General features: G+C 48.1%; 1 protein-coding gene across 1 annotated transcript in view; it reads right to left on the bottom strand.

Moving 5' to 3' along the window:
* The window catches only part of fbln7 (fibulin 7), a 40,600-nt gene that overhangs the window by 3,878 nt on the left and 12,296 nt on the right, over positions 1–24,426 (bottom strand). Inside the window, exons 3-7 of the mRNA XM_033020530.1 lie at positions 22,664–22,837; positions 15,292–15,417; positions 10,262–10,405; positions 2,594–2,731; positions 125–263 (exon numbers count right to left, since the gene is read on the bottom strand). Coding sequence (XP_032876421.1) covers positions 125–263; positions 2,594–2,731; positions 10,262–10,405; positions 15,292–15,417; positions 22,664–22,837 — 721 coding nt within the window. The remainder of the gene's footprint in view (positions 1–124; positions 264–2,593; positions 2,732–10,261; positions 10,406–15,291; positions 15,418–22,663; positions 22,838–24,426) is intronic.

The raw sequence follows: 24,426 nt of genomic DNA, 5'->3' as shown, positions 1-24,426 counted from the left end.
TGCTGCCTGTCCCGCTGAGTTACCCCAGCATTTTGTGTCTGTCTTCAAGGTAAACCAGCATGTGCAGTTCCTTCCCACACATACAAGCCTCAAGGTGTGGATGCCGATGGCCACACTGACTCACAATGGCGATGTTTTAACGTAGCTGACATTCTCGTGAGGCAGCGGACACTGCGGGTTAACGCACTCAAATCCTCCACCCGTGTTGATACAGGTTGCCTCTGTTGGGCAGTTGTGCTGCGATGTTGCACACTCATCGACATCTGGAAGGACAAGAGCAAATGTGCATGGTTAAGGCATCCATAGTCTTGTCAAGACTGTTCTTTTACAAGTCAAGTTCAAGTTCAAGTGAGTTTATTGTCATGTGTCCCTGTATAGGACAATGAAATTCTTGCTTTGCTTCAGCACACAGAACATAGTAGGCATTTACTACAAAACAGATCAGTGTGTCCATATACCATGATATAAATATATACACACATGAATAAATAAACTGGTAAAGTGCAAATAACAGATAATGGGTTATTAATAATCAGAGTTTTGTCCGAGCCAGGTTTAATAGCCTGATGGCTGTGGGGAAGTAACTATTCCTGAACCTGGTTGTTGCAGTCTTCAGGCTCCTGTACCTTCTACCTGAAGGTAGCAGGGAGATGAGTGTGTGGCCAGGATGGTGTGGGTCTTTGATGATACTGCCAGCCTTTTTGAGGCAGCGACTGCGATAGATCCCTTCGATGGAAGGAAGGTCAGAGCCGATGATGGAATGGGCAGTGTTTACTACTTTTTGTAGTCTCTTCCTCTCCAGGGCGCTCAAGTTGCCGAACCAAGCCACGATGCAACCGGTCAGCATGCTCTCGACTGTGCACCTGTAGAAGTTAGAGAGAGTCTTCCTTGACAAACCGACTCTCCGTAACCTTCTCAGGAAGTAGAGGCGCTGATGAGCTTTCTTAATAATTGCATCAGTGTTCTCGGACCAGGAAAGATCTTCAGAGATGTGCACGCCTAGGAATTTGAAGCTCTTGACCCTTTCAACCATCGACCCGTTGATATAAACGGGACTGTGGGTCCCCCTCCTACCCCTTCCAAAGTCCACAATCAGTTCCTTGGTTTTGCTGGTGTTGAGGGCCAGGTTATTGCGCTGGCACCATATGGGCAGTGGAGTGTGATTATATTAAACATACGGTGATAACACCACAACAGATTATTCTTTAGCTGATGGCTGGTGAATGTGGAATTAATGACTGTGGAGGCCAAGTCATTGGGTATTTTTAAAGTGAGTTTCACAGGTTTTCGATTGGTAAGGGCGTCAACGTTTATGGGGAGAAGGCAGGAGAATGGGGTTGAGAGGGAATAATAGATCAGCCATGATCGAGGGTAGACAAGAATGCTGGAGTTACTCAGCGGGTGAGGCAGTATCTATGGAGGGAAGGAATAGGTGACGTTACGGGTCGAGACCCTTCTGAAGCCATGATTGAATGACAGAAGAGACATGAATTCTGGTCCCATGCCTTATGATCTTAAGACCAAACCAACATTTAATTCACAAAATCACCATCATTTTACTCCTTTGGAGATCCTTCCCTCCATGTAAGGTGCACTATTTGCCCAATTTGGGTGCCACAGAGTCACACACAAGGGAAGCAGGCCCTTCGACCCATCGAGTCCATGCTGACCATCATTTCCTCTCCCCCACATTCCCATCATGTCCCCTCCCTCAGTTGACACTGCTCACCTACACACTAAGGGCAATTTACAGATAACCTTCCAACTCAGCAGATTTTGGACATGAGGTAAATGGCAGAAAACAGCAGCATCTAGAGAAAACTCAGTTGATCATTGGAAAAAGGTGCAGAGAGCAGACAAGGTCAGAATGGTGACTGGTAGAGGTATTGCCTTATAGCACCAGAGACCCGGGTTCCATCCTAACTACGGGTGCTGTCTGCACGGAATGTGTACGTTCTCAGGAGCCACAGTTTAACAATATGGGTCAGGCCATTTTGAACGGAGATGAGGAAAAACCTTTTATCCAGAGAGTTGTGAATCTGTGGAATTCTCTGTCTCAGAGGGCGGTGGAGGCCAATTCTCTGGAGGCTTTCAAGAGAATGCTAGATCGGGCTCTTAAAAATAGCGGAGTCAGGGGATATGGGGAGAAGGCGGGAATGGGGTACTGATTGTGGATGATCAGCCATGATCACAGTAAATGGCGGTGCTGGCTCGAAGGGCCGAATGGCCTACTCCTGCACCTATTGTCTATTGTCCATTGACATAGAACTAGCGTGAACTCAGTGGACCAAAGGGTTGGCGTGGACTCAGTGGGCCAAAGGGTATTGTTCCACTCTGGCTCGAAGGGCCGAATGGCCTACTCCTACACCTATTGTCTATTGGCCGCCTGGGTTTTCTCCGGGTGCTCCGGTTTCCTCCCACACTCCAAAGACGTACGTGTTTGTAGGTTAATTGGCTTCTGTAAAATTATAAACTGTCCCTAGTGTGTAGGATAGTGCTAGTGTACGGGGTGATCACTGGTTGGTGTGGACTCGGTGGGCCGAAGGATCGGTTATCTCTAAAGTCCAATGTAAAGTGTAAAGTGTGGGCTTACCATCACAGCTCCTGCCATCATTGAGCAGCCTGTAGGTGGGGGGGCAGGTGCAGCGGTAGGATCCAGGGACGTTGATGCAGGTGTGCATGCAGAGTCGGGTAACTCCCTCCAACTGGAACACCTCACACTCGTCCACATCTGTACAGAACAAGCAAGCTCTGGAGTCAACATCACACTGGAGTCAACGCAACCGGCATTCACAGGCCCCGCTTTCAATAGACAATAGACAACAGGCAATAGACAATAGGTGCTGGATTAGGCCATTTGGCCCTTCGAGCCTGCACCGCCATTCAATGCGATCATGGCAGATCATCCACAATCAGTCCCCGTTCCTGCCTTCTCCCCATATCCCCTGACTCCGCTATCTTTAAGAGCCCCATCCAGCTCTCTCTTGAAAGCATCCAGAGAACCGGCCTCCACCGCCCTCTGAGGCAGAGAATTCCACAGACTCACCACTCTCTGTGAGAAAAAGTGTTTCCTCGTCTCCGTTCTAAATGGCTTACTCCTTATTCTTAAACTGTGTGTGGCCCCTGGTTCTGGACTCCCCCAACATTGGGAACATGTTTCCTGCCTCTAGCGTGTCCAAGCCCTTAACAATCTTATATGTTTCAATGAGATTCTCTCTCATCCTTCTAAACTCCAGAGTGTACAAGCCCAGCTGCTCCACGCTAGAATTTAGAAGATTGAGGGGGGATCTTATAAAAACATACAAAATTCTTAAGGGGTTGGACAGGCTAGATGCAGGAAGATTGTTCCCGATGTTGGGGAAGTCCAGGACAAGGGGGAAATCCTTTAGGACTGAGATGAGAAAAACATTTTTCACACAGAGAATGGTGAATCTCTGGAACTCTCTGCCACAGAAGGTAGCTGAGGCCAGTTCATTGGCTATATTTAAGAGGGAGTTAGATGTGGCCCTTGTGGCTAAAGGGATCAGTGGGTATGGAGAGAAGGCAGGTACAGAATACTGAGTTGGATGATCAGCCATGATCATATTGAATGGCGGTGCAGGCTCGAAGGGCCGAATGGCCTACTCCTGCCCCTATTTTCTATGTTTCTATGTTTTTATTCTCTCAGCATATGACAGTCCCGCCATCCCGGGAATTAACCTTGTAAACCTACGCTGCACTCCCTCAATAGCAAGAATGTCCTTCCTCAAATTAGGGGACCAAAACTGCACACAATACTCCAGGTGTGGTCTCACTAGGGCTCTATACAACTGCAGAAGGACCTCTTTGCTCCTACATTCGATTCCTCTTGTAATAAATGCCAACATGCCATTCGCTTTCTTCACTGCCTGCTGTACCTGCATGCTTACTTTCATAGACTGATGAACAAGGACCCCCAGATCCCGTTGTACTTCCCCTTTTCCCAACTTGACACCAAAGCCTTTCACAATCGTGGCTCTTGTTCTGGCCTTTGAGGAACTCAGCGAGTCTGTGAGGGGAACTGACTGGTGACATTTCGGGTCAAGACCCTTCTTCAAACTGTGTTAGTAAAGAACTGCAGATGCTGGTTTGCACCGAAGATAGACACAAAATGCTGGCGTAATTCAGCGAGACAGGCAGCATCTGTGGAGAAAAGGAATAGGTGACGTTTCGGGTCGAGACCCTTCTTCAAACTTGAAAAAACAACTTGTCTGATAAAGGGTCCTGATCCGAAACGTCGCCTGTCCATTCCCTCCACCGATGCTGCCTGATCTGCTGAGTTCCTTTGTGTTTTGCTCAATATTCCAGCATTTGCAGTTCCTTATGTTCCCAGTGATCTGGCCTGTACCTGACTTGGCCAATGTGTTACTGCATATACAATGTTGGCCATTACCTTGCCCTTTAGCTTAGTGCAGGGGTAATCAATAAAGATCAATCAATATGTAAGCAAAGTCACGTCATGCAATGTTTGCAGACTGGTACCATTGTTTGCATGCAAGAATTTCTGCGCATAGAAAGAGAACACCATAACACAGGCACTGGCCCTTCGACCCACAATGTCCTTGTCGAACATGATGTCAAGTTTAACTAGTCTCCTCTTTGGTGTGATTGATTAATCGATTGAAAGACACAGTGTGGAAAGAGGCCCGATGAACCACCGAGTCCACACCAACCCTCAATCTCTAGAGGCAATTTACAGAGGCCAATGAACATACAACCCCACATGTGGGAGGAAACCAGAGAACCTGGAGAAAACCCACGCAGGTCACGGGGAGAACGTACAAACTCCGTACAGACAGCACCCGTAGTTGGGATCAAACCCGCAAGGCAGTAAATCTACCGCTGCGCCACCGTGCCGCCCATAAAGAACCCGCTGGTTCTTCCGTCAATAATGTCAAACTTGTCTCTGACAATCCCACTGCTCTCAGACATAGTTTACCCTTGTTAAAATTTCCCTTATTTCAAAAGATATCACAACCTTGAACTTTAAATCACCCGTTAGTCTTCCCTGCCTGAAGAACAGGCCCGATTTATCTGCTGTATTCCATGTAATCAACACTACTCTTATTCCATTTGTGTAATACACATTTATAAATGTTTTTTTAATTCTGATTTTATTCCATTCCCAAAGGCTACATAGGGAGTCCAGTTTCCTTGCTCCACCACACCTTGTGTGTGTAGATGAATCTGTGATTCTATGGTATTCTCATCCCGGTGATGGACTTAAGCTAATATTTCATTTCATGTGCAGAGTTGGTGACATCTTTCTTAGAATTTAGAACAGTAACAGCACAGGAACAGGCCGTTCGGCCCACAATGTCCGTGCCGAATATGATGCCATGACCATATCTTATCTGGCTGCACATAGTCCATACCCCTCCATCCCCTGCCTTTCCACAGTGGCGCAGTGGTAGAGTTGCTGCCTTACAGCACCAGAGACCCAGGTTCGATCCTGACTACGGGTGCTATACGTACAGAGTTTGCATGTTCTCCCTGTGACCGCGTGGGTTTTCTCCGGGTGCTCCGGTTTCCTCCCACACACCAAAGACGTACAGGTTTGTAGGTTAATTGGCTTCGGTAAAATTGTAAATTATCCCAGTGTGTGTAGGATAGCGTTAGTGTGCGAGGATCGCTGGTCAGCATGGACTCGGCGGGCTGAAGGGCCTGTTTCCATGCTGTATCTCGAAAGTCTAAAGTAAAGCTTGGATAATGCAAGTCAGGATTTCTTCAATATATTGCAAAAGGAATGAGTACTTTAACCTATGATGAGCATTTGACGGCACTGGGCCTGTACTCTCTGGAGTTTAGAAGAATAAGGGGGGGACCTCATTGATACATACAGAATAGTGAAAGGCTTGGATAGAGTGGATGTGGAGAGGATGTTCCCACTAGAGGGATAGTCTAGGACTAGAGGGCACAGCCTCAGAATTAAAGGACGTTCTTTTAGGAAGGAGGTGAGGAGGAATTTATTTAGTCGGGACGACAGATGGCACAATGGGCTAAGTGTTCGGCTGGCAACCGGAAGGTAGCCAGTTCGAATCCCGCTTGGAGTGCATACTGTCGTTGTGTCCTTGGGCAAGACACTTCACCCACCTTTGCCTGTGTGTGAATGTGTGTGAGTGATTGGTGGTGGTCGGAGGGGCCGTAGGCGCAGATTGGCAGCCACGCTTCCGTCAGTCTGCCCCAGGGCAGCTGTGGCTACAGAAGTAGCTTACCACCACCGAGTGTGACTGAGGAGTGAATGAATAATGCGATGTAAAGCAACTTGAGTATTAGAAAGGTGCTATATAAATCCCATCCATTATTATTATTATTAGTCAGAGGGTGGTGAATCTGTGGAATTCTTTGCCATAGAAGACTGTGGAGGCCATCAGTGGATATACTGTATATAAGATAGAGAGAGAGATATCCTTGATTAGTACAGGTGTCAGGTGACGTGGGGAGAAGGCAGGAGAATGGGGTTAGGAGGGATAGATAGATCTGCCAGGATTGAATGGCGGAGTAGACTTGATGGGCCGAATGGCCTAATTCTTCTCCTATCACGTATGATCTTATGACCAGTGGAAATAGGATTTGACTGAGAAACCATAGGAGAAGCAGTTTTTTTAAACTATTAATTTATGGGATGTGGCTCTGGTTGGCAAAGTCAACATTCTTTGCATCCACCATTGCCCCGTGTGCGGGGCAGTTTGGCATCAACCACAGTGATGAGTGTGGAGTCACGTACAAACCCCACTGGGAACAGATGGCAGATTTGTTCCCCAGGGATGGTAATACATCCAATGCACTCTACTACAAGTGTGAAGCTTTACAGTAACTGACAACAGCTGATCCGTGATTTATTTATTTAATTACTAGAATCTAACTTGCCGCTGTGGGAGACATTGATCAGGCAAGGACTTTATTCCTTGGAGCTCAGGAGGTGAAAGGGCCATCTTATAGAGTAGAATAGATAAGGTCACAGTCATAGTCATAGAGTGATACAGTGTGGAATCAGGCCCTTCGGCTCAACCTGCCCACACCGGCCAACATGTCCCAGCTACACTAGTCCCACCTGCCTATGTTTGGTCCATATCCCTCCAAACCTGTCCTATCCATATACCTCTCTGTTTCTTAAATGTCGGGTTAGTCCCAGCCTCAACTACCTCCACTGGCAGTTTGTTCCATACACCCACCACCCTTTGTGTGAAAAAGTTACCCCTCAGATTCCTATTAAATCTTTAAGAAGGAACTGCAGATGCTGGAAAATCGAAGGTAGACAAAAGTGCTGGAGAAACTCAGCGGGTGCAGCAGCATCTATGGAGCGAAGGAAATAGGCAACGTTTTGGGCTGAAGAAGGGTTTCGGCCCCGAAACGTCGCCTATTTCCTTTGCTCCATAGATGCTGCTGCACCCGCTGAGTTTCTCCAGCACTTTTGTCTACCTATTAAATCTTTTCCCCTTCACCTTGAACCTATGTCCTCTGGTCCTCGATTCACCTACTCTGGGCAAGAGACTCTGTGCGTCTACCCGATCTATTCCTCTCATGATTTTATTCACCTCTGATCCTCAGGTGAATGCACAGTATCTTTTAGCCAGAGGAGGGAAAGATTGGGGCAGCACAGTGGTAGACTCCTTGGTTCGATCCTGATTTCAGGCACTGTTTGTGTGGTGTTTCCACGTCCTCGCCGTGACCGTGTGGGGTTCCTCACACATCCCAAAGACACGTGGGTCTGCAAATTGCCCCAGGTGTGTCAGGAGTGGATGAGACAGTGGGATAACATGGAACGATGGTCATCGGCATGGACTCAGTGGGCCGGAGGTCCTGGTTCCATGCTGTGCCCTCTGTATTTCTAAACTGACAGGAGTGGAATGTGTAATAAAAACAGAATAACATTGGACATACTCAGCAAGTCCGACCGCATGTACAGACAGGGAAACTTGGTGGCCAATGGGGGGGCTTTCTGGAGCGCTGGTATGGGTTCTTGGGGTGGCAGCTCAGTCCCTCAAGCCTGATCTGCTGGCAGCTCACTCATGGCTGGTGGGCTGGCAGTCCCTCCCCCTCCCTCCAGCAGGGGCAGCAGAGAGAATGGTGATTTTTAAAAAAAACGTTAATATCTCTCTGATTTGTCATCGATGGGAAAAATCCTCTGCACACGGAAGGCGGAAGGGGGGCTCTGAGCGAGGTGGCCAAAAATGACTGCCGTAGGTGGCGGCGTTGTGTCGGAAATCACAGCACAGTGGGCCAAAAGCGATCAAGATCAGAGTTTTAGGTGTGCAGGAGTAGGCCATTCGGCACTTCAAGCCAGCACCACCATTCAATATGATCATGGCTGATCATCCACAATCAGTACCCCGTTCCTGCTTTTTTCCTATATCCCTTGTTTCCTTTAACCCTAAGTGCTAGATCTAACTCTTTCTTGAAAACATTCAGTGAATTGGCCTCCACTGCCATCTGTGGCAGAGAATTCCACAGATTCACATCTCAGTCCTAAATGGCCTACCCCTTATTCTTAAACTGTGACCCCTAGTTCTGTACTCCCCCAACATCGGGAACATTTTTCCTGCATCTAGCCTGTCCAATCCCTTAAGAATTCCAATGTTCTATAGATTCTGGATCACGTCCTGTGGATTGGAGGGTAGCTAATGTTATCCCAGAAAGGCGGGAGAGAGAAAACAGGGAATTATAGACCAGCTAGCCTGACATCGGTGGTGGGGAAGATGCTGGAGTCGATTATAAAAGATAAAATAGCGGCACATTTGGATAGCAGTAACAGGATCGGTCGGAGTCAGCATGGATTTACAAAGGGGAAATCATGCTTGACTAATCTTCTGGAATTTTTTGAAGATGTAACTAGGAAAATGGACAAGGGAGAGCCAGTGGATGTAGTGTACCTGGACTTTCAGAAAGTATTTGATAAGGTCCCACATAGGAGATTAGTGGGCAAAATTAGGGCTCATGGTATGGGGGTAGAGTGCTAACATGGATAGAGAAGTGGTTGGCAGACAGGAAACATAGAGTAGGGATTAATGGGTCCCTTTCAGAATGGCAAGCAGTGACTAGTGGGGTACCGCAAGGCTCGGTGCTGGGACCGCAACTATTTACAATATACATCAATGATTTATATGAAGGAATTCAAAGTAACATTAGCAAATTTGCAGATGACACAAAGCTGGGTGGCAGTGTGAACTATGAAGAGGATGCTATGAGAATGCAGGGTGACTTGGACAGGTTGGGTGAGTGGGCGGATGCATGGCAGATGCAGTTTAATGTGGATTAATGTGAGGTTATCCACTTTGGTGGCAAAAACAGGAAGGCAGGTTATTATCTAAATGGTGTCAGGTTAGGAAATATGGAAATACAACGGGATCTGGGGGTCCTTGTACATCAGTCACTGTAAGTAAACATGCAGGTACAACAGGCAGTGAAGAGAGCTAATGGCATGTTGGCCTTCATAACGAGAGGAGTTGAGTATAGGAGCAAAGAGGTCCTTCTGCAGTTGTACAGGGCCCTCGTGAGAACACACCTGCAGTATTGTGTGCAGTTTTGGTCTCCTAATTTGAGGAAGGACATTCATGATATTGAGGGAGTGCAGCGTAGGTTCACGAGGTTAATTCCCGGGATGGCGGGACTGTCATATGCTGGGAGAATGGAGCAGCTGGGCTTGTATTCTTTGGAATTTAAAAGGATGAGAGGATATCTTATAGAAACATATAAAATTATTAAGGGATTGGACACGCTAGATGCAGGAATCATGTTCCCGATGTTGGGGGGATGTTGAGTCCAGAACCGGGGGCCACAGTTTAAGAATAGGGGGTAGGACTTAGAACTTAGACGAGGAAAAACTTTCTCACACAGAGAGTTGTGAATCTGTGGAATTCTCTGCCTCAGAAGGCAGTGGAGGCCGTTTCACTGGATGCTTTCAAAAGAGAGTTAGATAGAGTTCTTAGGGCTCAAGGAATATGGGGAGAAGGGATGAACGGGGACTGATTGTGGATGATCAGCCATGATTACATTGAATGGCGATGCTGGCTCGAAGGGCAGAATGGCCTACTCCTGCATCTATTGTCCCTGTATCTATGTATCTATGTATCTAATTTTATATGTTTCTATGATATCCCTTCGCATCCTTCCAAATGCCCGGGAATACAAGCCCAGTCGATCCATTCTTTCATCATATGTCATAAAGTTTAGTGCAAGATAAAGTCCAGTAAAACCCGATTAAAGAGGGTCTCCAATGAGGTGATTTGGTGTAAGTACATACCTTGGCACAGGCTATTTTCACTGGTACCACTCATATGGAAACCTGCATCACAGCTGCAGTGCTGGGCCCCCTCAACCTTGGCACACCGAGGCTTCCGACTGAAGGACGTGTCGCCGAACTCACTCAGGTCTACCCCGGCACCAGCTGAAAAGAGAGACCAGAATGACGTTTGAGCAACACAATGAATAGGAGAGTCCTGCGACTGAAATTCAGCCACCTTGCCAGCGAAACTCTCACTGTTGGCTCAAACTAAAGTTGGCTTCAAGTTCAGAGGCCTCACCGACATTTAGAATTTCATCATCTTAGTTCTGTTTTGTTTGGACGCTGCCACTCAGTTTGAAGTTTTAAGATTTTCCAATGAGGTGTAACTGGGCATAGACCCAGCATTTGGTAGAACATTAATAACGCTTCAGAAAACAAATGAGAGAAACGCACTGATTTTCCCATTATTTTTGACAGAGTGGTTTAAGTTTTATGCGCTCTGGGGATATGCTCCCTCAGAGGGGCTGTGAACATTAAATCCAGTTTTATTGAGAGCTTGCGTTCCTATAGGGTCTTGAACATGGTAAGAGATCCCCCACCCCATCCTCTGTGGCCCACCTCGACTCCAACCTATTTCTCTCCTCCCACCCACATTCCTTCCTCTAGCTTCACAATTCGCACCTCTTCAATCCGTTTGTCTCACGCCTGCTCTCTTTAAGTTTCTGGCCTTTGTCCGGCCATCTGCCTATCAACAACCCCTCCTCACCTGTATCAACCTATTTCCTAAGTTAGACGCTAAGAGCTGGAGTAACTCAGGGGGTCAGACAGCATCTCTGGAGAAAAGGAATAGGTGATATTTTGGGTCGAGACCCTTCTTCAGACTGAGAGTCAGGGGGAAGGGAAACGAGAGATATAGATGGTGATGTAGAGAGATACAGAACATGGGTTTTGCAGAACTCTCGTTGGAGAGAGGAGGAGACGACATTGTCTATATCTCTCATTTCCCTTCTCGTTACTCTAGCTTTTTGTGTCTTCAACCTATTTCCTGCCAGGCTTTGTCCTGCTCCTTCTCTCTTCCCACTATGAGTCTGAAGAAGGGTCCTGATCCAAAACGCCACCTATCCATGGTCTCCCGTGATGCTGCCTGGCCCACTGAATTACTCCAGCACTTTGTGTCTTTTTTTTGTTAACCAGCATCTGCAGTGCTTCCAAAGTGCTTTACAGGACTAATATTTCAGTTTGGTACTGAGGGAAAAGTTCAGGGTTGGTGACATCTTTCTTAGAACGTAGAACATAGAACGGTTCAGCAAATGTGAGGGAATACATCGAAGTCCCTCACCCTGAGCACAGGATCGCCCCAGGGTTACGTCCTCAGCCCCCTATTGTACTCCCTGTACACACATGACTGTGTGGCTAGGTTCAGCTCCAACTCAATGATTAAGTTTGCTGAAGACACTGTGGTGGTGGGCCTGATCTCAGACAACGACGAGAAGGCCTACCGGGAGGAGGTGGCTGGTCTAGCACTCTGGTGCCAGGATAACAGCCTCCTCTTGAAAATCAAAAAAAACTAAGGAGCTGATCATGGACTTTAGGAGGGCACATCATCCGAGGACGTACACTCCATTGAGAATAAATGGGGATCCTGTGGATAGGGTGAACTGTTTTAAATATCTGGGAGTCCACATCTCCGAGGATATGACATGGGCATCACACGCCTCAGCACTCGTGAGTAAGGCAAGGCAGCGCCTTTACCACCTCAGGCAATTGAGGAAATTCAGAGTGTCTCCGAGGATCCTCCAGTGCTTCTACGCAGCGGCGGTGGAAAGCATCTTGTCCGGGAACATTACCATCTGGTTTGGGAATTGCTCTGCCAGGGACAAGAAGGCTCTGCAGAGAGTAGTGCGATCGGCCGAACGCACTATGGGAACTTCACTTGCCCCCCTGCAGGAACTATACATCAGGAGGTGCAACTCCAGAGCCAACAATATCATGAGAGACCCCTTCCACCTCTGCAACGGACTGTTCCAGCTGCTACGGTCAGGCAAACGCCTCCGTTGCCATGCGGTGAGAACGGAGAGGTTGAGAAGGAGTTTCTTCCCAGAGGCCATTCGGACTGTAAATGCCTATCTCACCAGGGACTAACTCTACTGAACGTTTTTCCTTCCATTATTTATTATGTAAAAGAATATGTGTGTTATGATTGTGTTTATAGTTTGTTTGGTTGTTTGTCTTTTTGCACAAAGTCCGCGAGCATTGCCACTTTCATTTCACTGCACATCTCGTATGTATATATGACAAATAAACTTGACTTGACTTGACTTGACACATGGACAGGCCCTTTGGCCCACAATGTCTGCATCAGACACAATGTCAAGACCATCTCTGATCTGGCTGCAAATGACCAATATACCTGCATATATCCATGAGCCTATCTAAAACTCTCTTAAACGCCACTATCACATCTGCCTCTGCACCACCCCTGGCAGCACGTTCCAGGCACCCACCACCCTCTGTGTAAAACAACCTGCCCCGCACATCACCTTTAAACCTTGCCACTCTCACTTTAAATCACTACCCTCTTATTCTTTAATCGGTTTAGACCTTAGAGATACGGCACAGAAACAGGCCCTTCGGCCCACTGTGTCCGCACCGACCAACGACCACCCCGTATACTAGCTCTATCCTACACACACTAGGGGCGATTTAACATTTTCCGAAGCCAATTAACCCACAAATCTGCACGTCTTTGGTGTGTGGGAGGAAACCGGAGCACCCGGTGAAAACCCAGCCGGTCACAGGGAGAACGTGCAAATCCCGTTGTCAGGATCGAACCCGGGTCTCTGGCGCTGTGAGGCAGCAACTCTACCGCTGCGCCACCGTGCCAATTTCATATCTCCAGTCAGTTCGGGGCTCTTGGGTTAGGAGGGAGAGATAGATAATAATAATAATAATACATTTTATTTATGGGCGCCTTTCAAGAGTCTCAAGGACACATGATTGAATGTCGGAGCAGACTTGACGGGCCGAATGGCCTAATTCTGCTCCTATCAGTTATCACATGACCATCAATGGGCTCATTGGCATCAAAGGTGTCGCTGTCAGAGGTAGAGTCTAATTTGCGTCTTTCGTGGCCACCGACTGGAAGGGTAAACCTTTATATTATTCATCTCACGCTAGTGCACCTCAGCCAATCGTCACGCACTCTTCTCATCGTGTTCTCTGATATTTGTTTCCACATCTAGAGAAACTATTTCCAATGTTATCCAAGGAACACGGCCACATTCCCTTGGTGGAATGTGCGTGCATGGGCACGATTTGAACTCTGCATCAACGGCAAATGTCTGGACCAGATTACACATATTTGAAGAATAAATAAAGACACGGCAAGTTCACAATTCAGCAGGAAAGTCTCTTAATAGATTTGGCGTTAAATGATTCGATTGGAAAAGTCTAACTCCTTCATAAAATTCCATCCAGCACCTTGGCACCCAGGTATTTTTGAAGACAATATGTGGCGTCACGTGGCGCAGCGGTAGAGTTGCTGCTGAACGGCACCAGAGACCCGGGTTCCACCCTGACCTCGGGTGCAGAGTTTGCACGTTCCCCCTGGGACCGCGTGGGTTTCCTCCTGGTGCTCCGGGTTTCCTCCCACATCCCAAAGACGTACAGGTTTGTAGTTTAATTAGCCCTATGTAAATGCCCCTAGTGTGTAGGGAGTGGATGGCAAAGTGGGATAACACAGAACTGAATGGAATGGGTGATTGATGGTCAGTGTGGACTCGATGGGCCAAAAGGCCTCTTTCCATACCGTCCCTTTCAATCAATCAATCAATAAAATCAAAGAGGAGACTAATTATCACATGACATCATGTTCGCTGTGGATATGTTCATAAGTGATAGGAGCAGAGGTACGCCATTCAGCCCATCAAGTCTACTCCGCCATTCTATCATGGCTGATCTAACATTCCCTCTCAACCCCATTCTCCTGCCCTCTCCCCATAACCCCTGACACCCGTACTAATCACAAATCTGCCAATCTCTGCCTTAAATATATCCACTGACTTGGCCTCCACAGCCGTCTGTGGCAATGAATTCCACAGATTCACCACCCTCTGGCTAAAGAAATTCCTCCTCATCTCCTTTCAAAAGGTACATTCTTTTATTCTGAGGCCATGCCCTCGAGTCCTAGACTCTCCCACTGGTGAAAACATCCTCTTCACATCCACTCTATACAGGCCTCTCACTATTCAGTGAGTTTCACTCAGGTCTCCCCCGACATTGTGGGCCAAAGGATCTCTTTCGTCTGAGGAAGGTTCCTGACCTGAAACATGACCTGAGTTACTCCAGCACCTGTTACTCCAGTCCTTTTATTTTTGGTAAACCAGCATGTGCAATTCTTCATTTCTGTACTCCAAAGAACTTTTCTATTTAGAGATACAGTGTGGAAACAGGCCCTTCGGTTAGGGTTGCCAACTGTCCCGTATTACCCATTTTTGGGCTGAATTGGTTTGTCCGGTACGGGACCGCCCCTGTCCCATATTTGACCGCTACTACTCGGGTCGAGGGGACTGTCGGGTCGGAGCGCCGCGTCCGGCCCTGCCTCACCCGTCCCGACGTAGTGCAGCCCATGGAGTGCAGCAGCAGCAGCGCCTCGCCCGTGGCCCCGTCGGTCGGCAGCCCGGCCAGCTGTCCGACCTTCGGACCTTCGCTTACCCCCGACACCACCACCCCTCCTTCTCATGGCCGATCATCGGTTCATGAGTTGGATGGGGCGCCGGACTTTGTCGCGCGGCCCAGGCCAAAACTCCTCAGCTGGCCCGCCGGCTGGGCTTTGTGTACAGTCCAGCACCCGGGACAACTCATCATTCACCCAGCCACAGCCCAGTCGGTCAATGAATTGCCGTCAGGAATTTGTCCCGTATTTTGTCACTTATTTGGGAGTGAGAAGGTTGGCGACCCTAACCTGCAGCCCATCGTGGTATTTGATTCAGAACCTTCCCAGAGCAGAGGGCTTTGGGCTGACTTGCCCACATGCAGCTGGTACCAACCTGTGGGCACTGGATGGCCACAGTGGCTGCCCGTCCAGTTGTTTGGGCAGATACAGGCGTATCGATTCACGGCATCCACACACGTCCCTCCATTCTGGCAGGGGTTGCTGGTACACTCATTCACCTCTGCAAGGCAAACACACAACCTTGGAAAACACTCAGGTAAGGTGGCAGAGCTCATTCACCAACATTGTGAGCAGACAAGGCAGTGTCTTTAGACTTTAGAATTCAATGGTTCCATGATGCTTTTAGTGTGATGTGCAAATGCACAGTGACATTTTCTCTCTTACATACAGTCCAGTTTTCAAGAGAGGGTTAGATTTAACTCTTCTGGCTAACAGAATCATGGGATACGGGGAAAAAGCAGGAACGGGGTACTGATTGTGGATGATCAGCCATGATCACATTGGATGGCGGTGCTGGCTCAAAGGGCTGAATGGCCTACTCCTGCACCTGTTTTCTATGTTTCTAGAGTAGAGAGAGTTATGAATCTGTGGAAATCTGCCAGAGAAGGCAGCTGGTACCAACCTGCTAGATTAGATAGATAGACACAAAATGCTGGAGTAACTCAGCGGGACAGGCAGCATCTCTGGAGAGAAGGAATGGGTGATGTTTCGGGTCAAGACTGAAGGGTCTCGACCCAAAATGTCACCCATTGCTTCTCTCCAGAGATGTTGCCTGTCCCGCTGAGTAACTCCAGCATTTTGTGCCTATCTTCGGTTTAAACCAACATCCGCAGTTCCTTCCTGCACACAGAGTAGATCAATACTTTATTGTCACATGACCATGAAGGTACGGTGAGACTCTTTGTTTTTTGCATGCACGTTACAGAGCATTGCCATACCTAAGCGTATCTCCGACTAGCACATCTATAATATGATCCCTCAGCCTCCTGTGCTGCATAGAGTAAAGGCCCAAGCTCAGGTCATCAAATCCTGGCAACATCCCTGTAAATCATCTCTGCACCCTTACCACCTTATCAACATCCTTCCTATAACAGGGTGACCAAAACTGAACACAATACTCCAAACGCGGCCTTGCCAACATCTTGTACAACTGCAACACAATATCTCAACTTCTACGTAGAAACAAAGGGCTTCGGATGCTGGGTGATGCCAAAGATTGTTCCTGTTCTTTATCAGCTCCTCACCCCCTCTTCTCCCTACTTTCAGCCTGAAGAAGGGCCCCAACCCGAAACATCACCCATCCTTTTTCTCCAGAGATGCCGTTGAGTTGCTCCAGCACTTTGTGCCTCTTCCCAACTTCTATATTCAATACCCTGGCTGATGAAGTGTAAATATATGGTATGGTTTTACTGGATTATCTGTAAAACAGAACAATTCACCACATCGAGGTACACATGACAATAAAGTAACTATGACTACTATGACTAAATAAAAGCCGATCAGCCTCAACCTAATGGAATGAAGCGAGATCCAAGAGGGTCTGAATGACCCAATCCCAATCATTTCCATACGGCACGGTGGCGCAGCGGTAGAATTGTTGCCTTGCAGCGCCAGAGACCCGGGTTCAATCCCGACTACGGGTGCTGTCTGCACAGAGTTTTACGTTCTCCCTGTGACCGCGTGGGTTTTCTAAGGGATCTTCGGTTTCCTCCCACACTCCAAAGACATACAGGTCTGTAGATTAATTAGCCTGATGTAAGTGGGAATTGTCCCTAGTGTGCGTAAGATAGTGTTAATGGCCTGTCCCACCAGCATGCGATTGCATGCGTTTAACGCGACCAAACGGAAGCGGAGTTCCCGGTAAGTACGCGGTAAGTACGCACAAAGTTCGCGCGTGACGTAATTTACGTCAAACTCACCAATCAGCTGGGCAGGAGGCGGGCCGACTGAATTTGGACGTCGCACGCCGTCGGGCGGTGACGTCATCGCGCAAGGCCACGCGCTAGGCGTACGACGTCAATCCGCTGCGTATGACGTCGAGGCGCTGCGTACGCCCTCAATGCGCCTGTGGGCCGACAGGGCGTTGCCGCGCGGAATTTTCGGACAATGCAAGATTTTTGGAGCCCCGCGCGATGTCGGGACCAGCCCCGCACAACTCCATACGCCTCCACCGATCGAAGTGGGACCGGCCCTGCGAGGCCGAACGCCTCAAGCGACCACGTTTGGTCGCGCTATCGCATGCTGGTAGGACAGGCCCTTTAGTGTGTACAGGGTGATCGCTGGTCGGCATGGACTCGGTAGGCCGAAGGGCTTGTTTCTACGCTGCATCTCGAAACTAAATTAAATTAAACTAAACTAAACACACGATCGTCTATCTGTATCCACCTGCGATCGAGGATAACAGCTGCTTTGTGTCGAGTTGCATGGCAGCTTGGTTGGGGAATGGTTCTGCACAAGTCCCAGTTGTAGATGTAGCCCAGTCCATCGCACAGACCAGACTGCCCACCATCTACACTTCACGCTAAAGCAGCCAATATAATCCATGACTTGTCCCAACCCCGGTCATTCCTCCTTCTCCCCACTCCCGCCTGGCAGAAGGTACACAAGCTTTTCACTGTACCTCACAGTACATTTGACAATCATGATAAACTAAGCTAGAAGCTTGAAAGCCCGCACCACCAGACTCAGGAACAGCTTCTTCCCCTCTGTTATCCGGCTTCTGAACGCTCCTTCCATAAGGCAGGGTACTGTCCGATTCACCTCTACCCCATTGTGGACATTGGACTGATATGCAACTGATGCATTCTATGGTCCGTATCTTTTCCTTTGTTCTTATGTACTGTACTTGAGACTGACATAGGTATTTAGTTTAGTTTTTGTTCCAGTAATACAGCATGGAAACAGGCCCTTCAGCCCATCGGGTCCACACCGTCCAGCCATCACCCATTCGATAGTTCTATCCTACACACTAGGCACCATTTACAGAAGCCAATGAGCCTAGAAACCTGCACGGCTTTTGAAACCGGAGCATCCGGAGAATAGAGAACGTACAAACTCCAGTGAGCTCTGAAGGTTTGAACAACAAAGGTACCCTGTACCTGTGGTCATCACATCTGAAGAGTCCACCAGGGTCTACACTAGAAGTTGGACAATTTATACCGGACAATTTTTATATTTATCAAACCAATTAACCTACAAACCTGTACGTCTTTGGAGTGTGGGAGGAAATTGGAGAAAACTAACGCGGTCACGGGGAGAACGTGCAAACTCCGTACAGACAGCGCCCATAGTTGGGATCGAACTGACCCGGGTCTCCGGCATTCGCTGTAAGGCAGCAACTCAACCACTGCACCACCGTGACCACCCTGAAATTCAGTCTGAAGAAGGGTCTCGACCCGAAACGTCACCTAATGGCCCTGTCCCACGGTGCGAGTTCATTCCAAGATTTCTCCCGAGTTTAAAAAAAAATCAAACTTGTGGTAAGCACGGAGAATGAACGTAGCGGGTACGTCGGAGCTCGGGGACGTCTCTTAGCGCTAACGGCAGGTACTCAGGAAGACTCGCTAACGGCAGGTACTCAGGAAGACTCGTTAACGGCAGGTACACACGGGAAGACTCGTGAAGATTTTACAACAGGTTGAAAAATGTCCACGAGAGCCCCGAGTACCGAAGAGCGGCCATTACCGTAAATCTCCGAATTCGAATCGGGGCAAACTCGGGAGAGCTCTTGGAATGAACGCGTACCGTGGGACAGGGGTTTAAGCATGTTCTCCAGTGAAGCTGCCCGAGCCGCTGAGTTACTCCAGCACTGGTGTTCATAGTCACACCAAACCACCCTGATCAAAGCCAGCTTAGTGTTAGTGGGTTTTAAAGTGAAGCAGCTTTTCGTTCACCCGCATGGGAACACCTGCATGTCTTTCCTGCGTTGGTCACACATTCCAGGGAGATCTTCCTTGGCAGGTGGTCCCGGCCGGGGTGCGAATACCTGCACTCACTCGCACCCGTGGATCAGCCACTTCACAGCTGCCGGCCTTTCATGCATTTCGGAAGTCACGTTGGGCTAAAGGATTCAGAGACGTTTCATGAAAATAACTTCACGGTCTACCGGCCTGGAGGTATTGCAGGCATCTTATTGATGGTCTTCTAGCCTGGGCTCAGGGGTGAAGCAAAGCCTGCCTGTATGTTGCGCTGATGCATGGCCTGACAGAACTCTGCACAAGGTTCAACTATGGTCTGTATCAACGTTATGATGATCCTGCTGCACCATTGTCATGAACAACTTCCACCAAGTTTTTCAAAGGGTTAGGCTTATGTTCATTATTGTCTCGTGTACTGAGGTACAGGGAAAAGCTTTGTTTTGCATGCTAACCAAACAGATCAGACGCACTGTACATGAATAGCTTTGATGCACAGCTGTAGAATCTTTGCCTCACAGCGCCCGACCTCTGGTGCTGCACGTGTGGAGTTAGCACGCTCCCACTGTGACTGCGCAAGTTTCCTCTCGGTTCTCCAGGTTCCTCCGATATCCCAAAGTTATGGAGTCATTCGGCATGGAAACAGGCCCTTCGTCACAACTTGCCCATAATGACCAACATGCCTCATCTACACTAGTCCCACCGACCTGCATTTGGCCCATGTCCTTCTAAACATTTCCAATCCAGGTATCTGTCTTTTAAATATTTGGATAGTACCAGCATCAACTACCTCCTCCAGCAGCTCGTTCCATACACCTACTACCCTTTGCGTGGAAAATGTTGCCCCTCAGGTTACTATTAAATCTTTCCCCTCTCACTTTCTCTTAGAGTAGAGAAGTTGGGAGGTCATGTTGCAGTTGTATAAGAAGTTGGTGAGACCACATTTAGAATATTGTGTTCAGTTCTAGGCACCATGTTATGTTATAGGAAAGATAGTGTCAAGCAGGAAAGGGTGCAGAGTAGATTTACGAGGATGTTGCCAGGACTAGAGGGTGTGAGCTATAGGGAGAGGTTGAGTAGGCTGGGTCTCTATTCCATGGAGCGCAGGAGGATGAGGGGAGATCTTATAGAGGTGTACAAAATCATGAGAGGAATAGATCGAGTAGATGCACAGAATCTCTGAGTAGGGGAATCGAGGAGCAGAGGACATAGGTTTAAGGTGATTTAATAGGAATCCGAGGGGTAACTTTTTCACACAAAGGGTGGTGGGTGTATGGAACAAGCTGCCAGAGGAGGTAGTCGAGGCTGGGACTATCCCATCGTTTACATAGAAACATAGAAAATATGTGCAGGATGAGGCCATTCGGCCCTTCGAGCCAGCACCACCATTCATTGTGATCACGGCTGATCATCCACAATCAGTAACCCGTGCCTGCCTTCTCCCCATATCCCTTGATTCCACCAGCCCCTAGAGCTCTATCTAACTCTCTCTTAAATCCATCCAGTGAATTGGCCTCCACTGCCCTCTGTGGCAGATAATTCCATAAATTCACAACTCTCTGGGTGGAAACGTTTTTTCTCATCCCAGTTTTAAATGGCCTACCCTTTATTCTTAGATGGTGGCCCCTGGTTCTGGACTCGCCCAACATTGGGAACATTTTTCCTGCATCTAGCTTGTCCAGTCCTTTTATAATTTTATATGTTTCTATAAGATTCCTCCTCATCCTTCTAAATTCCAGTGAATACAAGCCTAGTCTTTTCAATCTTTCCTCATATGACAGTCCCGGGGATTAACCTTGTGAACCTACGCTGCACTCCCTCAATAGCAAGGATGTCCTTCCTCACATTAGGAGACCAAATTAGGGGACCAAAACTGCACACAATACTCCATGTGTGGTCTCACCAGGGCCCTGTACAACTGCAGAAGGACCTCTTTTACTCCTATACTCAAATCCTCTTGTTATGAAGGCCAACATGCCATTAGCTTTCTTTGGCAGTTAGACAGGTACATGGATAGGACAGGTTTGGAGGGATATGGACCAAACACAGGCAGGTGGGACTAGTGTAGCTGGGACATTGTTGGCCGATGTGGGCAAGTTGGGCCGAAGGGCCTGTTTCCACACTTTCACTCTATGACTCTATGACTCTCTCACCTTAAACCCTTGTCCTCTGGTTCTTGATTCCACCTACTATGGGCAAGAGATTCTGCGCAATTACCATACATGCGGGTTTGTAGGTAAATTGGCCTTCTGTAAAATTGCCTCCCGTGTGTAGGGAGTGGATGAGAGAGTGGGATAACATAGAAATGGTGAACGGGTGATGGATGGTCAGTTTGGACTTGGTGGGCCGAAGGGCCTGTTTACATGCTGTATCTTTCAGTCAACCAACCACTTGATCAATCGATCAACCACTTGATCAATCGATCGATCAATCAATGACAGTTTTACTGAAGGGTTAGTGTTCTTTGGTATAACTAATTTGTTTTAACTAATTGTTATATATATATATAGAGAATAAATAAAGATTAAATATCTAATCCATGCACAGGTCATTATTATTTTCATGGCTCAATTAACCCTCTCATTACATGGCAAACCAAGTGTACCGTCGAACCATGGACCTCATGGGTTTCCTCTGGGTGCTCCGGTTTCCTCCCAAATCTGGGATAGTTCATTGTTTGTTTTCTAAAATGACGGAGAGTCACTTCTGCTGTATGGAACAAGCTGCCAGAGGAGGTAGTTGAGGCTGGGACTATCCCAATGTTTAAGAAACAGTTAGACAGGTACATGGATAGGACAGGTTTAGAGGGATATGGACCAAACGCAGGCAGGTGGGAGTAGTGTGGATGGAACTTGTTGGTCGATGTGGGCAAGTTGGGCCGAAGGGCCTGTTTCCACAATGACTCCAAGACTATTTTTGATTCCCTTATGTGATTTTAAGTTTAAATATTTTGGTTTCGACTGATAAAATGATTTTTAGTTTTTAAATTGTCCCGAGTGTGTGGGATAGAACTAGTGTATAGATGCTCATTGGTCGGTGTGGACTCGGTGGGCCAGAAGGGCCTGTTTCCACACTGTATCTCTAAACTAAACTAAGCACGGGGCAGTGAGCAGAGGGTAGGACAAAAGAAGGAAAGATGCACAAGATCATAGTTTCATTGGCTTCTGTGAATTGTAAATCGTCCCCTAGTGTGTAGGGTAGTGTTAGTGCATGGGGTCAGCATGGACTCAGTTGGCCGAAGGGCCTGTTTCTGTGCTATATCTATTAAAAGGTAAAGTTGGCTTGATCGTGTCCATTTAAGCATTATCCACTTTGATTAAATAACATGTAATCTGTACCTTGGAGCATGTGACAATGATAAACCTCAACCCACCCGCCTCCACCGCTCCAGTCAAAGCTCCTTACACTGACAGGACAAGTTTGTAATGGAGGTGAGTTTGTTCGTGACCAAAGCCGATGAGGATGGTGTTTCATTCCCCGGGCAGCGGTGTGGGCTGGGGAGGCTTTGGCGAACCAAGGCCATGCTGTGGTGGGAGTGGGAAGGAGAGGTACCTGTGCAGTTGGCTGTACTGCCCGTCCACCGCCTGCTAGCCTGACACACTCTGGTGCTGGAGCCGCTCAGCTGATACCCAGGCAGGCAGATGAAGTGCACCTCGTGGTCCATGCTGTACTTGGAGCCAAGCTTCTTGCCGTGCCTGGGGGCCTCCAGCGAAGGACACAACACCGCTGAATGAGAGAGAGAAAGAGAGTCTGAGCAGAGCCCACCTTACCTCAAAGTTAGATTTAGAGACACAGAGTTGGAAACAGACCCTTCGGCCCACTGAGTCGGCACCGACCAGCGATCCCCCCGTACACTAGCACTATCCTACACACTAGGGACAGTTTACAATTCACAAAAGCTAATTAACTTACAAACTTGCATGTCTTTACTTCCTTTGTCCTATTGTTTGCTTACTGTTAGAGACCCTTGTTTAGTTTAGTTTAGAGATACAGCGCGGAAACAGGCCCTTCAGCCCACCGAGTCTGCACCGACTAGCGATTCCCATACACTAACACCATTCTACCCCCTGGGGACAATTTACAATTTTACCATAGCCAATTAGCCTACAAACCTGTAATTCTTTGGAGTGTGGGAGGAAACCGGAGCACCCGGAGAAAACCCACGCGGTCACAGGGAGAACGTACAAACTCTGTACGGGCAGCACCTATAGTCAGGATTGAACCCGGGTCTCTGGAGCTGTGAGGCAGCAACTCTGCCGCTATTTTTCTTTAATCAAAAATATCTATTCAAATATTAAAATAATATGTACAGTGCAGTAAAAACCAAAGCAGAACCCACCACCGTAATACACCACAAACGATACACTATTATACAACAATCTTACACTCCTTGTCAAAGATGTATTCAACCCCCCCCGTGGTGCCCAGCGGTCCCGGAAATCCCAGGCGTAGTCCCTCTCTAACACCACCCGGGCACGGACATGACCCCGGAAAAGGGGCAGGCGGCTGGCTCGAGCAGAGTCCTCTTACCCCTGGTGCCGTGACTCGCGGATGGCCAGCTTGGCCAGGCCCAGGAGCAACCCAACCAGCACATCTTCAGTCCTACCCTCTCCCCTATGCACAGGGGGTATAATTGAGGAGTTACTTCACTGGTACTCGAATTAAATAAATTTGGAGAGATGAGCTCTCTCTCCACTATCACACTCCACCTCACCTCCATTCCCCACCTCCTCCTGACAAACAGTTGGTGGGAGACAGAGAACTCACACCCTGGTGGGCTATTGCAGGGAAGGGGGAGAAGCAGAAGTTTGAAAGGGGATCTGAGGGATAGGTTTGTGTTACAGAGAGTGGTTGATATCAGGGTCATGCTGCCAGAGAAGATGGTGGCATCTGATATATAACTGTGAGGTTTATAAAGTATTTAGACAGATACCTAAATAGACAAGATTGGGTTCTAGGATTGGGTCCTAGAACAAGCAGATAGAATGAATGTAAATGGGCAAATAGTTTAGCATGGGCGCAGTGGGCTGAAGGGCCTTTTTCTGTGCCGCATAACTCCATGCACCCTCTCACCTTAAAGCTATGCCCTCTCGTTTTGCATACTTGTACCGTGGGAAAAAGGTTGTGACTGTCGACCTCATCTATGCCTCTCCTCATTTTGTATCTTTCTATCAGCACCCCCTCGACCTCCACCATCCCAGAGAAAAAGCAACCCACGCCTGTCCGAGTTGTTTGAAGAAGGGTCTCAATCTGAATCATTACCCATCCCCTCAGCCTGTCCCGCTGAGTTACTCCAAGATTCAAGATTCAAGAGA

The sequence above is a fragment of the Amblyraja radiata genome, chromosome 5 (assembly GCF_010909765.2).
Source record: "Amblyraja radiata isolate CabotCenter1 chromosome 5, sAmbRad1.1.pri, whole genome shotgun sequence".
NCBI lineage: Eukaryota > Metazoa > Chordata > Chondrichthyes > Rajiformes > Rajidae > Amblyraja > Amblyraja radiata.
The sequence above is the reverse complement of the archived record's forward strand: the minus strand, read 5'-3'. Positions and strand labels throughout refer to the sequence as shown.